At 36.6% G+C, this 16547-nt stretch overlaps 1 protein-coding gene across 9 annotated transcripts in view; it reads left to right on the top strand.

The window, feature by feature from the left end:
* Positions 1-16547, top strand: part of syne1b (spectrin repeat containing, nuclear envelope 1b) — a 131441-nt gene that overhangs the window by 88712 nt on the left and 26182 nt on the right. For 7 of the 9 annotated variants that reach the window (XM_084097596.1, XM_084097595.1, XM_084097594.1 and 4 more), the window contains 22 exons: positions 5-182; positions 1531-1662; positions 1940-2089; positions 3091-3300; positions 3386-3487; positions 4085-4204; positions 4383-4583; positions 4676-4849; positions 5369-5500; positions 5665-5861; positions 5954-6086; positions 6792-6974; positions 7128-7277; positions 7485-7661; positions 8356-8511; positions 8605-8760; positions 8885-9055; positions 9145-9278; positions 9875-10079; positions 13715-13897; positions 13995-14141; positions 14941-15095. In XM_084097596.1, coding sequence (XP_083953722.1) covers positions 5-182; positions 1531-1662; positions 1940-2089; positions 3091-3300; positions 3386-3487; positions 4085-4204; positions 4383-4583; positions 4676-4849; positions 5369-5500; positions 5665-5861; positions 5954-6086; positions 6792-6974; positions 7128-7277; positions 7485-7661; positions 8356-8511; positions 8605-8760; positions 8885-9055; positions 9145-9278; positions 9875-10079; positions 13715-13897; positions 13995-14141; positions 14941-15095 — 3546 coding nt within the window. The remainder of the gene's footprint in view (positions 1-4; positions 183-1530; positions 1663-1939; positions 2090-3090; positions 3301-3385; positions 3488-4084; positions 4205-4382; positions 4584-4675; positions 4850-5368; positions 5501-5664; positions 5862-5953; positions 6087-6791; positions 6975-7127; positions 7278-7484; positions 7662-8355; positions 8512-8604; positions 8761-8884; positions 9056-9144; positions 9279-9874; positions 10080-13714; positions 13898-13994; positions 14142-14940; positions 15096-16547) is intronic. The other 2 variants (XM_084097593.1, XM_084097592.1) reach the window with 1 other exon arrangement.

The following is a 16547-nucleotide window of genomic DNA, read 5'->3' as shown; positions in this document are numbered from 1 at the left end:
ACAGTTCTGTCTGTCAAATGTTCTGCAGTGCGACGGAGACCCTGTCCCCTGATATAGAGCTGGAGGGAGACAGTCAGGCCGTGAAAAAGCAGAGGAGAAAGAGATGGGAAAGTCTGAAAAAAGACATGGTCACTAAACTACAGCTCCTCATGAACACCCTGGAGCAAGACAGCAAACAACCGGTACACTGATCTCTTTACAGTGTCCACATCGCTCAAATGTAGAGTAGTTGACCAAAACATTAAGATTTTAGATTAAAATGCATATTTTAGGTCAGCAATTTTTAATCACCTTTCAACTTTTTTGCAGATTACCTGATTAGCTATAAAGTGTGACAAATGCATTTCTGAAAGTGCATACATTCAATGCAGTCTCTCAGTTAATGAGTATACAACTATTTAGGCACGTCAAGATCCAATCCGATTCCAAGACGAATCTTGATCTGCTTTTTTTTCTTATTAATTAGTTTACAACTTGAAAATCTCAAAATCTTTTTTATTGATTTATTTACATAATATGTAATGATAAGTACTTTTCTCAAAATAATTACAAATTAAAAAAATTTAATTAAACAATTGTATGTTAAGAATTTTAAATATATAAGCTAATATAGCTTCAAAACATAAAAGCAAGTAGTAGCCTAAATAATAAAGAGGAACAAAGCATAACATATTACAAGCAATTAACAAAGAATGCTTTCAGCAGAGTATCTGAACGTTTTCCATTCAAGAGCAGTGAGTGATTTTACTCTTTCTCAGCGTTACTGTTGTTTGATCATTACTGATTTCAAAAAGATATTGTGTGCACATCCAAAAACTTTTGGCAGGTGCTCGATCAAATGAAGCATCAAACTCAAAATAAACAAGAATCGGCACACTGCCACTTCCAAGGATTTATTAAAATGAACAACGTTTCGACCCAAAGGGTCTTCGTCAGTCGTGATTATTACTGATGACATCATAGACAGAGGGGCATCTAATAAGCTGCATTCACACTAATACACAGATCTCTTTTGAAATATAACATGTTTTTTGTCCTGTCTTATCCCTTAAGACATAACTGGCTGTGTTTACATTAATTTTGCGTCATAAAAGCATTTTGAGTAATTGAGCAATCTTTTTGTCTCCCACCCCTAACAACTATACATTTACAATATATACTTGTATACAGTGAGTATACATTTAAATTTAATGCAATTGGCAGATGCTTTTATCCAAAGCAACTTACATTGCATTTCAGGCGTACATTTGATAAGTTTCCTGGAAATCAACCCTATGACCTTGGCATTGACGACCTTCATCTCATAAATCTTTTTATCAGTCTATGTTGCATAATATCAGTCTCTCTTTCCCTTTTTCTGCATTTGGGTTCTCAACTATCATTTTACTTTAAACTTTAGCACTATTCTTTTTGCAGCCTGGCTGCCTTCAGGGAATGCAAAAGATCTTGCATAACTGTGGCACAGTTGTAATATTCGGAAACCCTCTCTGTTGGTGGAGTGTTTCGTAAAAGTTTTATATTTTCTAACAGTTTTACTCCAGAACTGCTTGTGTGAAGACTGCCGCCCCGGTTTATAAGAGAGAGACTCACGTCCAGGACAAGTCCAGCCTGATGTCCCTGCACAATGGATTCAGTCAGACAATAAAGGAAATGACCCCTCAGGTAGACACATTTACAGTATATAAAACAGTTCTGGTGATTTGATGCATGCATTTGTGACGACACAATTGAGTATTGAACTGAATTGTATTAATGCACCTAGTTCCTTAACAGCCTTAACACTTAAGCTAAAAGAACTGTAGTACTTGTTATGAATGCTTACAACCCTAACCATGGTAAATCACTATAATGCACAACCTATTGCTTAACTTGACAGCTTATCATATCAACATGTATGTAGGTGTCCTGAACAGTGTATAATGTGTTATTGTTTCCACAGGCCACAGAGCGCGAGGTCATTCTGATGGAGCAGCAGCTTTATTCAGCAGTCACAGCCTCTTCCTCTTGGGTGGATGATGTGGAGAACACACTGTTTTCTGGCCCTGCGCTGCTGACGGAGAACGCTGAGACACAACTGTCCAATTATGAGGTCTAAACTTTGAGCGGCAAATTTTGCTAGATATTATCTGATTCCTATCTGAGACATCATATTCGCCCACATTCAGTTCTCCGGATGTTTGTTTTAAATAAAAGACATTTTACACTAAACAATATAATATTATATATCCACATATATATATATGACTTCTGGACAATAATTTAAGTATTTAAATTAAATTTAAATTTTATTATTAAAACTATTAATTATGTTATTAAAGAACATTTATGTTTTATATTATTTTAATAAAAAACTAGTGCTTTCAAATAGATTAGTCGCGATTAATCGCATCTAACACAAAAGTTTTTGTTTACATAATTTATGTGTGTGTGTATATATGTATGTATGTATGTATGTATGTATGTGTCTGTGTATGTGTATGTGTGTGTCTTTGTATATAAACGTACACTTCCATTTTAAATGTTTGGTAAGATTTTTAATGTTTTTAAAAGAAGTCTCTTATGCTCTCCAAGGCTGCATTTATTTGATTAAAAAACCCCAAAAAAAACAGTAATATTGCGAAATATTATTACAATTTAAAATAACTCTTTTCTATTTGAATATATTTTAAAATGTAATTTATTCCTGTGATGCAAAGCTGATTTTTATCATCATTACTCCAGTCTTCAGTGTCACATGATCCTTCAGAAATCATTCTAATATGCTGATTTGCTGCTCAAGAAACGTTTATTATTATTATCATCAATGTTGAAAACAGTTATGTACAAAGCATTTTCATATTTTAAAAGTTAATATTTAGAATTATCTTTTTTTTATTTTTTATTTTTTATTTTCATGTTAGTTTTAGTTTTAATAAATTTAGCACTTCAGTTTATTTATTTGAGTTTGTTGCCAAGGGAACATTTCTCATTTAGGTTTTTAAACAACACTGCCAACTGTGAAAAGTAAAACTATACATGTAGATAGAGCTGTAGAATTAACTGAAACACATTTATAAATATCTTATCTATATTTTTTTGCTTGCCTCGCAGACATTGGGAAAAGAAGTGACGGAGGTGACCGGGGTGGCCAGCCACAGCCAGGGCCTGATCGCCAGCTCTGTGGGTCTCTCTGAGGAAGAGCAGACCCTGATGAAGGACACTCTGGACTGTCTGACGCGCCGCCTGGGAGCCCTGGACTCGGCTCTGGACCGCCGCTGTGACACCATGCGGAGCAGAATGCGGGAGCTCACGGCTTTCCAGGTGGGAATTAGGCCTGATGGGCACCATTCAGTTCGGTACATGAAAGCAACGCTGCAACATCATCTCAGTTCCTGTTTCTTTTCAGACGGAGTTGCAGCATCTCTTTACAGCGATTAGTGAAAGCAAGTTCCAGGTTATCCAGAAAATGGCAGGGGTTCTTGACCATACAACAACTAAACAACTTGAAGTAAGACATTTTTTTGATTATTAATTAATGTATTGGATTAACAGTGATTTTAGTTGTATATCAGTATCATTTTAGTATTATTCATACTGTATACCATTATAGTATTCATTAATATTGAACTAGCTTTCATTTCAATTTTCATTTTAATGTTAGTTTAAGTTATAGTCATTTTGTAGTGCTAAAGTCAATTTTAGTTAAAAAAAAAAAAAAAAATTCTGTTTAGCTTGAATTTATTTTTATTTTAATTTCAGTTTTTTCAGTTATTTAACATATATATATTCAGTAATTTTATTACCTCAAATTAAAGGCATAGTTCACCCAATTTTTTAAAATTCTGTCATCATTTACTCACCCTCAAGTTGTTCCAAACCTGCATGAATTTCTTTCCTCTGCTGAACACAAAAGATATTTTGAAAAATGTTGGTAACCAAAAAGTTGATGGACCCCATTGACTTCCATAGTACTTTATTTTTTATATTTTATTTCAGCTTTATTTAAATTTACAAAAATGATTGGTAATAGTTTGTTTTTAGTTAACAATAACAACACAGGTAGCACAGTTATCGTTGTGAACTCTTGTCATTTTTGTTCTGACAGACTATTGCAGAGGTAGAAGAGACGCTGAAAGACTTTGAGCACAGAATAACAGAGCTGAAAGCCAGAGGGGCGGAGCTACACCCGGACCAGTTCTCCACCAATGAGCTGCTGAAGCTACAGGTACACGACCAATCATTGGCATCAACATGGGCAAAATAAACACTTTTATTCTTACATTCACTTTTGTGCACTATATTATTATAAAAAAGAGAAGCAGACAATAAAGTCCTAAAATATAATGGTTAAGACCTGAAAATACCTGGGTCTTCTCAAAGTTGTCCATGTGTGTGCTGGACAGGATGCTTATGAGGAGCTGGTGATGACGGTGGGCTCTCGACGGAGCGGGCTGAATCAGAATATGGCACTGAAGAATCAGTATGAACGAGTTCTGCAAGATCTTATTGATCTGGTGGACACGGCCCAGGATAAGATGACCGCTGACCAGAAGATGATTGCCAGCTCAGTAGAGGACGTCCACAGCCTTCTAGACAAACACAAGGTACACCAAACTCCTAAACACGTCTTGTGTGTGCGTGAAAAATATGTATATAACCTTACTTCAACTTGTGTCCCTAAATGCTTCATTTCCAGGAATTTTTCCAAGGCTTGGAGTGGCACATGGTCCTCACTGAGACATTCTACAAGAAAATTAGTGCCTTTGTTTTGCCACGTGAGCGTCAGACTCTGGAGGAGACGCTAACTCGCGCTCAGGATGTGCTCAAGCAAGCGCACAAAAAAGGAGTTGAGCTGGAGTGCATCTCAGAGGTAACATGATTTTTATTCGGTATATATATATACACACTATTGTTAAAAAGTTTGGGGTTTCAGTAAGGTTTTTTTTAAAAAGTCAACATTTACAGACATTTATAATGTTACAAAAGATTTCTATTTAAAATAAATGTTCTATTCACCCAAAAATGTTGCACAGTTTCCACAAAAAATATGAAGCATGTTTATTGAGCAGCAAATCAGCATATTAGATTTCTGCCAGATCATGTGACACTGAAAATACAGATGCTGAAAAACAGGATGATCCGAGGATTGGTGCGCAACAGATCCTTTACGTCATTTACAAATATCTGTTGATATTAAATATTATATGATTCGTGTGATCGTGAATAGGAAAGTGAAATTTGTGAAATGTGTGATTTCCTTTCAAAACATAGTATGCGGCTTCGGGCACATCCCAAATATTTATAAATATATGCATAGTAGCATTTATATTTTAAAGAATGGAACTGTTTCCTACATACTTATCTGTTTGTATGTTTGTGACTTTATCAGACATGGAGTCGTCTAGTTTTGGACTATCAGACCCTGTACCGTCTGCTAGAGGCTGTGGAGGGCAGTCTGCCGAGGGTCGGCCTGGTGGAGGAGACAGAGGAGAGACTGAAGGAAAGAATAGAGCTCTATCAGGTACATAAGAAAAGTAATGAATCTTCAGGCATGTTAAAATTAGATATCTGGAGTAACTTGCCAACATGGGTATGATTAGTGTATTAGGATAGATATTCTAATAATACCAGACTTACTGTATGTGATCAACTTTCCAAATTGACCTTCCATGAACTTCACCTAAGGCCCTGAGAGCAAGTCTGATGGAGAACCAAAACAAGCTTCATCAGGTGCTGGAGGAAGGGAAGCATCTTCTGTCAGATGTGAGCTGCTCCAGCCTGGAGAACCAGCTCACTCTTTTGGGCGAGCACTGGCTCAACAACTCCACCAAGATTAACAAAGAGCTACACAACCTGGAATCCATCCTGAAGCACTCAACCAGGTCAGGGGTTTTAGAGTTTTAGAATGAAATTCATTGTTTTATTGATTGTGCTTGTTATTGTGCTTGTTGAATGTGCTTGTTATTTGTCACAGGTATAAGCATGAGTCTGTTGAACTGAGTCGCTGGCTACAGGAAGCTCTGGAACGCTTGGAGTTCTGGAACACACAGACTGTTGCTGGTCCTCAGGAACTGGAAACTGTTAAAGACCAGCTATCGGCTTTTCTGGTTAGTTAAGTCTTAAATGTTAATAAACCACAAACATGGGATGTGTTTGGGATGTTGATGCATTTGGTCAACCAATTTCACAAGAAGAACCTACTGGCCCACGCATTGCTGATGAACAGAATGATGCTGCTAATTTATTATTGTTTTTATATATTTTTTTGTAATATTTTAATATTTAATTTAATTTAATTAATATTTAATATTTTTATTTTATTTTTTATTAGTTTTTTTTTATTACATTTTTAATTAAATTTATTTTTATTTATTTTTATTTTTATTATTAACACTTGTCCTGTGTACGGTTGTGGGGATGCTGGAGCCTATTTATTTATTTGTTCATTTATTTATTCATCTTCCATCCAACCACCAATCCATCTATTTATCCAAACGCCAATTTATCCATCCATAATCTAAACGCATTTATTCATTCTTCAAACCGCTTGTCCTGTTGGAGCTTAATCCAGCATCTTGGGCCATATTTATAATAATATTATCTTATAATTTTTTTATTATATAATAATATTCACAATTTAATGTTTTTGCCAATGGTAAAATAGTTTCAATAGAAGCTTTAATGAATAATTATTAATAATTAAATATGTATTATTTGTGTAATTATTTAAATCCCTGCATGTCCATTATGGAAGGAATTCTGGAAACCACACTATATAGACAGTACCATGTGTTGTCTTGTCTTGTGTTCAGGAGTTCAGTAAGGAGGTGGAGACTCGCTCCAGTCTAAAGGCCTCAGTGCTGAACGAGGGAAACCAGCTGCTGAGACTGAAGAAGATGGACACCGTGTCTCTGCGGTCTGAACTCACCCGTCTGGACTCTCAGTGGTCTGAACTGCTCGCCCGCATTCCCATTGTTCAAGAGAAGCTCCACCAGGTACAGACCAGCTCTTCTGCGGATGCCGCTTTCTAAACAGGCTAATCTGGATTAGATAACAAATAGGATTAATTTCGATTCTGAGGTTCATAGTACCCGTCTGATCTTTCTTAGTCTATTGTCTTTTAAAGATATATTGTTGATTTGTTTTAGTCTCAGATGGATAAGCTGGCATCCTGTCACGCTATCGCTGAGCTTGTGAACTGGATTTCATTGATGGAGAGAGTGATAGAAGAGGATGAGGAAAATCTCAAAGGGGCTGTTGGGTCAAAGGTCATCCAGGAGTACCTGCAGCGATACAAGGTGACTTCATTTTTCAGTTTTACCACAGTTAGAGTCATCAAATGTGAAGTGACATGTGTTGCCAAGTATGGTGTCCCATACTCGGAATTTGTGCTCTGCATTAGACCGGATTTTATGACGATAGTCAGAAGACTAATTACTAATGACTAGCCTAATTTGTGTGGAGTGTATGTTTTTACATACTGTTGTTTTTCTCTACTTCTCTAGGGCTTCAGAGTGGACGTCAACTGCAAACAGCTGACTGTGGACTTTGTGAATCAGTCAGTGCTCCAGATCAGCGGTGCGGATGTGGAGAGCAAACGCAGCGATAAGACTGACTTCGCTGAGAAACTGGGCGCCATGAACTGCCACTGGCAGATACTGCAGACACACATCACAGAGAGAGTGAGACTTCAGATTATACTTCTACACACTTCTCAGACTGACTTTATGAAGATCATTGCATTCTGACATTGTTACAGTTTGTATACTTTTAAGAAATGTAAGATTAAACATTTTAAATCTTGCATTGCTTTGCACTGATTAAACTGTATGTTCTTCAATAAAATCAATAGTTATTGAGGGGTGAAAATAGAGGATTTTAGTTTACATCTTGATTTTTTTTAGCATTTTAATTAACCATTTATTATTAATTATATATACTGTAATACCCATAATTAATTTAGTTATTCCACAAGTCTAAAGAACTGTATGTTCTTCAATAAAAACAAGTTGAGGGGTGAACAAATATGATTTACTTTTTTTTAATTAATTTATATAATTTATTAATAATTGATCTTAATTTATAATAAATTATTATTTTGTTATTAATTATAATAATAGTAATATTAATTGTGAATTCTAATAATTATATAATAATGATAATTATTATTTTAATACATGATTAGATTAATTATATAAATAATAATATACATAATTTTAAGTCACCCTGCCACCCCCTTGGTTGAGAACCACTGTATAAAAATTGTGATTATATACTGATTTATACTACAGTTTTAGTTACTGTTTGGGATATGAGGGTTATATTGTAAAATAGCATAAACGTGTCATTTGTTACATTTAATTTTTGTTGTTTCAGATGCAATATCTGGAAGGCTTGTTGGCATCCTGGGTTGAATACGAGGGTAAAGTTCAGGGTCTTCAGGCGTGGCTGAACGCTCAGGAGGACCGACTCAAGAGAAAACACAGGATTGAGAATTTATCCTCCGTACAGAACGCACTCAAAGACTGTCAGGTTTGTCTTATTTCATTCAACATGACCTCTGTGAGGTGGCTTTCCCCACCACCGTAAATCAGATTGTTTGTTGTTTTATCTTACATGTAACAGGAGATGGAGGAGATGGTGAAAGAGAAGGAGAGAGAGCTGGAGAAAGTGGAGGATCAAGCCTGTGCTCTTGTCCAAAACAAGACAGACGAGGCTTGTGCTGTTGTCATGGAGTCTCTACAAGCCCTGAATAACACATGGGCCAATCTGGACCACCTGGTATTACTTTTTATTTCATTTGTATTTCATTTTAATTCGACCATAATTTAATGCTGCCTTAGAGTTTGAAATTAAGGTTTTGAACAGAACTTAATTGATGTATTTATGTGTGTGTTTGCCTCAGATCGGGCAGCTCAAGATCAGCCTGAAGTCGTTCCAGGACAAGTGGAGTCAGTACAAACAAGCGTCTGAAGAGATCAACGGATACCTGACGGAGGGACGCTACTCTGTGTCCCGCTACCGTCTGCTCACGGGATCTCTGGAGGCTTCACGGCTGCAGGTGGAGAGTTTACAGGTAAATCAAGTTCCTGTTCGTCTATTACTCTGCTAACTATGAATCTGAAGGGGGAAAATGACTCCTATTCTTTTTTCTGACATCTTTAGAACCTGCAGGAGGAGCTTGAGAAACAAGAGAGCAGCCTGAGAAAGTTTGGATCAGTTACACATCAGCTTCTGGAGGAGTGTCACCCGTCTGTGTCTGACACTCTCAACAACACACTAAAAGACATCAACGCCAGGTGCATGTGGTGCTAAATTTGATGCTTCATCAGTGTTTTTTTGTTGTTGTTTTTTTATGTTTCGTCTCGTCGGCTTACCAAGGCTGAATTTATTTAAACTAAAATAAAGTAAAAACAGTAATACTGTGAAATAGTATTACAGTTTAAAATAACTCTTTTCTATTTTTATATATTTTATATAAATGTAAATTTAAATGTAAATTATTCCTGTGATGACAAAGCTGAATTTTCAGCATCATTACTCCAGTCTTCAGTGTCACATGATCATTCAGAAATCATTCTAATATGCTGATTTGCTGCTCAAGAAACATCTCTAACTTATTAATATTCTTTGATTAATAGAAAGTTAATAAGAAGAGCATTTCTTTGAAATAGAAATCTTTTGTTACATTATAAATGTCTTTATTGTCACTTTTTATCTAAAACGTACCAAAAGGACAATTCAGTTGACAATTTTTGAACATTAATCATGGTAGTACTTTTTGAAAGGATCATGTAGAAACATGTAAATAGCGTGGCATTACTGATATGGTAATCTTTAAATGAAGTTAAACCTGTAATGTCAATGTTTTCTGTGTGTGTTTTGTGGTATGCAGGTGGAACAGTCTACAGGAGGAGATTGTGGAGCGTCTGAAGAGCAGTAAGGGTCTCCTGCAGCTTTGGCAGAGCTATAAGGACCTTTATGGACAGAGTGACTCCAGCGTCCAGACACTCGAGGAGAGAGCAAACCAGATGCTGAAGACAGCAAGCCACAAAGACATCACTGAGGAGGAAGTGTCCACCTGGATTCAAGACTGTGCTGTGAGTGAAACTCAGATTGCCTGTCTGTGTGTGCATGTGAATATGAGTATGTAGCAAATTAGCTCTAACAAATATTAATAATCAATAATAACTTGTTATAATTGATTATGAATATTTGGATCAGTTAATAGAATAAACTTAATGTCGTAAATTAATATTACAATCAATGAACCTGTTTGTGCTGTGAACACTCAGTGTTAATTGTTTATTAATTCTAAGAAATGTACATTTCCGGGGCATGGGAAATGTCTTTCTTACTGTACAGTACTACTAAGAGCAAGTAGTCAGAATCTATGATTAGGGACTCCAATATATGAGCTTGAGACACGGACAACTTTACGTGTGACATGAACAAGATTTTATTAACTAGACTATTAACTTAAACTACTCTAAGATACAAATACATACATGCATACAGTTTACCAAGAGAAAGAGAGCTGAAGCAGAATACAGGAAAGCAAGAAGTTATAGCATTGTTTGAAATTCAGCAGATCAACAGCCTTGAGCAAACCATCAGTTTAGTTCTAACACGCCCTTCTTAAAAAGGGGTAATGATACTTAATGTATCAAATAATGAGACTAAGTTTGATACTTGCATGTCTCGCCCATTTGAATTAAACTGTCCTGATGCAATTTGTTGAGGCTCCAGTTGATCTTTGCTGATGTGGTCTTGATGAGAGAGAGCCAGTGGTAGTCAGGGTATCTTTGGTGAATGGAAAGACAAGGCCGCAGCCAGGCACAAGCTTGGGGGTCCAGCATCATCTTCACATCAGGATTTCAGAATCCTTCACATCAGGATTTCAGGATTTCAGAGCCGTGATCTTGTGATCAATGATTTTTAAAGCGTGAAGATGTCACACCCTCTGGATGGTTGTGAACCAATAAGAAGTTGTTCCCTTTGGAGGGAATTTCTTTGTGACCCTTTGTTCAAGCAGGCCTTTGAACATGTAATTTGATTGGATGTTTAACAAAAGAATCTTCAAGATTCTTATAATACTAATGCGTCACAAAGTTAGCAAAATGTAATGTAAATTAACAAATGGGGGGCGAAGATTGGAGTTTATAGAGACTACACATGCTACACATGATTTTGGTTAACCATAGTATGCAAGTCTGAAACATTAATCCAAAAGAGTTTAAAAGAGTACATAGGCCAAACTACATAAAAGGAAAATCATGAGATAGAAAATTAGAATCATGTTTATACATTTCTCAAGTGGTTATATATAGAATATATAGAATATATTTTTCCTTCTCAGCAAGAATTAAGAGAGATTCACAACTCCCTGCAAATTCCTTTTGGGGTCGTAAAAAGTTTTATCAGTCTTATTGTGTCCTGTAACAGGACATCGGTTTCTGCCAGTGTGTTAGCTTCATTTGGGATGTTAGTTTTGGGGGAAGTTTCATAGACCTTTGTTGGGAGAGTGAGTTTGCTGGATTATTCATTAAATATAATGAATAATTTGTGTGTGTCCAATGGGTCCAGATGCTACAAATCCCCCCTTTTGAACGTTGTTGTCCATGCTATAGACAACAACGAGCGACGTCAAAGGTGCAGAACTATCGGACACTTTACAATAAGGTTGCATTTGTTAACATTAGTTAACATGAACTAAGAATAAACAATACTTCTACATAATTTATTATTTTAGTTCAAGTTAATTTCAACATTTACTACAACATTTTTAAGACCAAGGCCTGGTTTCACAGACAGGGCTTAGATTAAGCCAGGATTAGGCCTTAGTTCAACACTTTAATAAAAAAACTTTAATGATGTGCTTCACAAAACAAAACAATGGCACTGACATATAAAATATGCCAGTGCAAGCTGATTTCAGTTTAAACATCTTAAACATACATTTTAGTCTGGGACTAGGCTTAAGCCTTGTCTGTGAAACCAGGGATATACAGTGAGGAAAATAAGTATTTGAACACCCTGCTATTTTGCAAGTTCTCCCACTTGGAAATCATGGAGGGGTCTGAAATTGTCATCATAGGTGCATGTCCACTGTGAGAGACATAATCTAAAAAAAAAAATCCAGAAATCAAAATATATGATTTTTTAACTATTTATTTGTATAATACAGCTGCAAATAAGTATTTGAACACCTGTCTATCAGCTAGAATTCTGACCCTCAAAGACCTGTTAGTCTGCCTTTAAAATGTCCACCTCCACTCCATTTATTATCCTAAATTAGATGCACCTGTTTGAGGTCGTTAGCTGCATAAAGACACCTGTCCACCCCATACAATCAGTAAGAATCCAACTACTAACATGGCCAAGACCAAAGAGCGGTCCAAAGACACTAGAGACAAAATTGTACACCTCCACAAGGCTGGAAAGGGCTACGGGGAAATTGCCAAGCAGCTTGGTGAAAAAAGATCCACTGTTGGAGCAATCATTAGAAAATGGAAGAAGCTAAACATGACTGTCAATCTCCCTCGGACTGGGGCTCCATGCAAGATCTCACCTCGTGGGGTCTCAATGATCCTAAGAAAGGTGAGAAATCAGCCCAGAACTACACGGGAGGAGCTGGTCAATGACCTGAAAAGAGCTGGGACCACCGTTTCCAAGGTTACTGTTGGTAATACACTAAGACGTCATGGTTTGAAATCATGCATGGCACGGAAGGTTCCCCTGCTTAAACCAGCACATGTCAAGGCCCGTCTTAAGTTTGCCAATGACCATTTGGATGATCCAGAGGAGTCATGGGAGAAAGTCATGTGGTCAGATGAGACCAAAATAGAACTTTTTGGTCATAATTCCACTAAACGTGTTTGGAGGAAGAAGAATGATGAGTACCATCCCAAGAACACCATCCCTACTGTGAAGCATGGGGGTGGTAGCATCATGCTTTGGGGGTGTTTTTCTGCACATGGGACAGGGCGACTGCACTGTATTAAGGAGAGGATGACCGGGGCCATGTATTGCGAGATTTTGGGGAACAACCTCCTTCCCTCAGTTAGAGCATTGAAGATGGGTCGAGGCTGGGTCTTCCAACATGACAATGACCCGAAGCACACAGCCAGGATAACCAAGGAGTGGCTCTGTAAGAAGCATATCAAGGTTCTGGCGTGGCCTAGCCAGTCTCCAGACATAAACCCAATAGAGAATCTTTGGAGGGAGCTCAAACTCTGTGTTTCTCAGCGACAGCCCAGAAACCTGACTGATCTAGAGAAGATCTGTGTGGAGGAGTGGGCCAAAATCCCTCCTGCAGTGTGTGCAAACCTGGTGAAAAACTACAGGAAACGTTTGACCTCTGTAATTGCAAACAAAGGCTACTGTACCAAATATTAACATTGATTTTCTCAGGTGTTCAAATACTTATTTGCAGCTGTATTTTTTTTAGATTATGTCTCTCACAGTGGACATGCACCTACGATGACAATTTCAGACCCCTCCATGATTTCTAAGTGGCAAAATAGCAGGGTGTTCAAATACTTATTTTCCTCACTGTAATTGTATCTGTTAGCTCTAAATCTACCACTGTAGAATTCAGAAATGGTCTTTAAAGTGTGTACTAGTGCACTAATCATTAATTCTGAACATAAACTAATCCTGTAAAGTTTCATGTTTTCTATTCACCCTGATTAAGAATGTGGAATCATTTTCCTTTCATCCCATGTTCCCTCAGGAGCTGCTGCGCTCTCAGGCTCCCATCCAGGCATCTCTGCAGGTTTTATTGGAGCTGGGAGCGCAGCTCAAACAGCAGGTGGACACATCGGCTGTGGCCTCCATCCAGTCTGATCACCTGTCCCTCACCCAACGCCTCAGTGCCGTGGAGCAGAGCCTGAGCAGACAGCAGGTGGCGCTGCAGGTGAGTGGAGAGGATCACAAATACCAGAGCGCTTCAGTGCCGTATGTGAGTGCTTTAGTGTCCGGTACTGAGGGTTTTTGTTGTTTTTACTCCCCAGGCTGGAGTTCGGGACTATGAGACGTTCAACAAACAGTTGGACTCTCTGTCCTGCTGGATCGTGGAAGCTGAGGAGGTTCTGAAAGGCCAGGATCCCAACGGTTCCTCTGACCTGTCACTGATCTGGAACCGCATGGAGGAACTCAAGGTATGCAAGCCGGAATGGATCAATTATGCTAATATGTCGAGATCAGGGCTGAGTGTTGTGATTGTTAATTAAAACTATTAAAATAATTTTTGTTAATTGAAATAAATCTGAAATAAAATATAAATATTCAATGAAAAATGTAAATAGCTGGTAACTAAATAAAATAAAATAAGTTGAAGTATTAAAATAACTAAAACTGAAATAAAAATGAAGCTAAAAAAATATTAAAAAATAATTAAAAGGACTAAAGCTAATAAAAAATACTAAAATGTAAACTAAAATTAACAAGAAAAAATTCAATTAAAAGCAAAATTAAAATATCAATAAATACTATAGTAGTATATAAATAATACTAAAATAACCCAGGGTCAGGGAGGTCCAAGACAAAATATTGGATGAAATTGACACTATTTGTTGTTATGTTAAAGACCTTTTGATCTGAATGCTTAAATACTCTATATTTTACATTTGTCACTAATTATAATACTTCCATTTGTGTTGCATTTTATAGTTTTGATGACTTTACTGTTATTCTAAAATGTTGAAAATAGTAATAATAAGAAATGTGTATGTCCACACTTTTTACTTTATAATAACATATAAATATGCAGTGTGCATAATAATTTAATCATAGCAAATGAGATGTACAAAGAAATTTAATGAAAGTTTTCCTCAAAAAAAATAGTCAAAACCTCAAAATAACAGAAAGTCAGAAAATGGAAAGTGTGCAATCTCTTAAATTGACCTGGCCAATATATTGATTGACCATCAATGTGTTTTTGCTGTGTTTTTTGTGCAGAAACAAATGCTGAAGTTCAGCAGTATGTCTCCTGATCTGGAGAGACTGAGTGAACTGGGTTACAGACTCCCTCTCAACGACTCTGAGATCAAACGCATGCAGAACCTCAACAGAAGCTGGTCCGCCACCTCCGCTCAGACCACTGAGAGGTTCAGGTTAGCTCCAGCTCATTAGAAAGAGTACTTCCTTCTCAGAACCCGTTCTTAACCCTAAAAATCCTGACGTATTAAATAAATGTCAGAAAAATATATATGTTTTAAATTAAATTTAAACAATTTATTGAACCTTTAGACAAGCTCTAAAATAATCATACTTGATACATCAGGCAAAAAGTATGCAATTTGATGCAGTTACTAAAATCAATGAGATCTTTATAACGGTATAGCAGACTACTGAAATAAAATGCATATAAATATCAGTTGTCACTATATCTCCCAATAATGTTTAAGAAAGATAATATTTAATTGCTTCTTCTTCTTTCTTCTTTTTTCTTTTCTTTCTTTTTTTTGTCACAGATAATTTAATGCAGTTCTACGGAGCCCGGGAAGTCACCTATAGGAGAGAAAAGTCCCGTAAATCCGTGGCCACAGTTTTGTAATTCGTCTCCTCAGTTTATAAACCGTATTCACAGATTCTTAAATTGTTCCCTCGGTTTAATAAATCGCACCTACGGATTAATTAACCATACCCACAATCCGTGCGCTCAGATTTGTAAACCGTACCTTCGGTTTTTCAGTCCGTACTCACAAATTCATAATCCGTACCCACACTTTCACAATCCGTTCCCGCAATTTATGATTTGTCCCTCATTTTAGAAATCTGTGCCGACTGATTTAACTATTGCTCACCTATCGGTTACATTGACTTTAGATTTAAAAGATAATGTTGTAAAATAATAATAGGCTAATAATAATAATGATCATAGGTGCCAAATTATGTTTCGGCTGGTGGGTGCCCACATTCCATACAATGGAATTAATTAATTCATTTACACAAAAGTTATTCATGTCTCGTGAAGAGAAACATGCGGACAGCAAATTTCCAGTCAAACAAAAACACATATTATTTCCATGTTTTTCGGATTGTGAAAGCGTGGGCAAGGATTATAAATTTGTGGGTATGGATTGAAAAACCGAAGGTATGGTTTACAAATATGAGCGCATGGATGGGTACTGTTTATTAATCTGTGGGCGCGATTTGTTAAAACCAAGGGAACAATTTAAGAATCTGTGAGTACGGTTTATAAACTGAGGGGATGAATTGCAAAGCTGTGGCCACAGATTTATTTTTTTCTCCTCCAGGTGACTTCCCGGGCTCCGTTGAATGCATTGATGATTGAGAGATAGACAAATAAATGTTCCTCAAAAGCCTGATGTATCATATTTGATACATTTAAACATGATTGTTTTTCAAATTATATAAACCTAAGTTGTGTAACCGCACTGGCATTAGTACATTAATATTAATATTAGCTCAAATGATCTATAGGGAATTTTAATAATTAATTATGAATATGATTAATATTTTGCATTTTACAGTTACATTAATTTATTCGAAGTTGAAAATAGATTGATTTGTATATATGAATAATCAATCACAACGAATTA

The sequence above is a fragment of the Abramis brama genome, assembly GCF_963993115.1.
Source record: "Abramis brama genome assembly, chromosome: 21".
NCBI classification, from domain to species: Eukaryota; Metazoa; Chordata; class Actinopteri; order Cypriniformes; family Leuciscidae; genus Abramis; species Abramis brama.
This window is presented reverse-complemented; position numbering and strand designations above follow the sequence as displayed.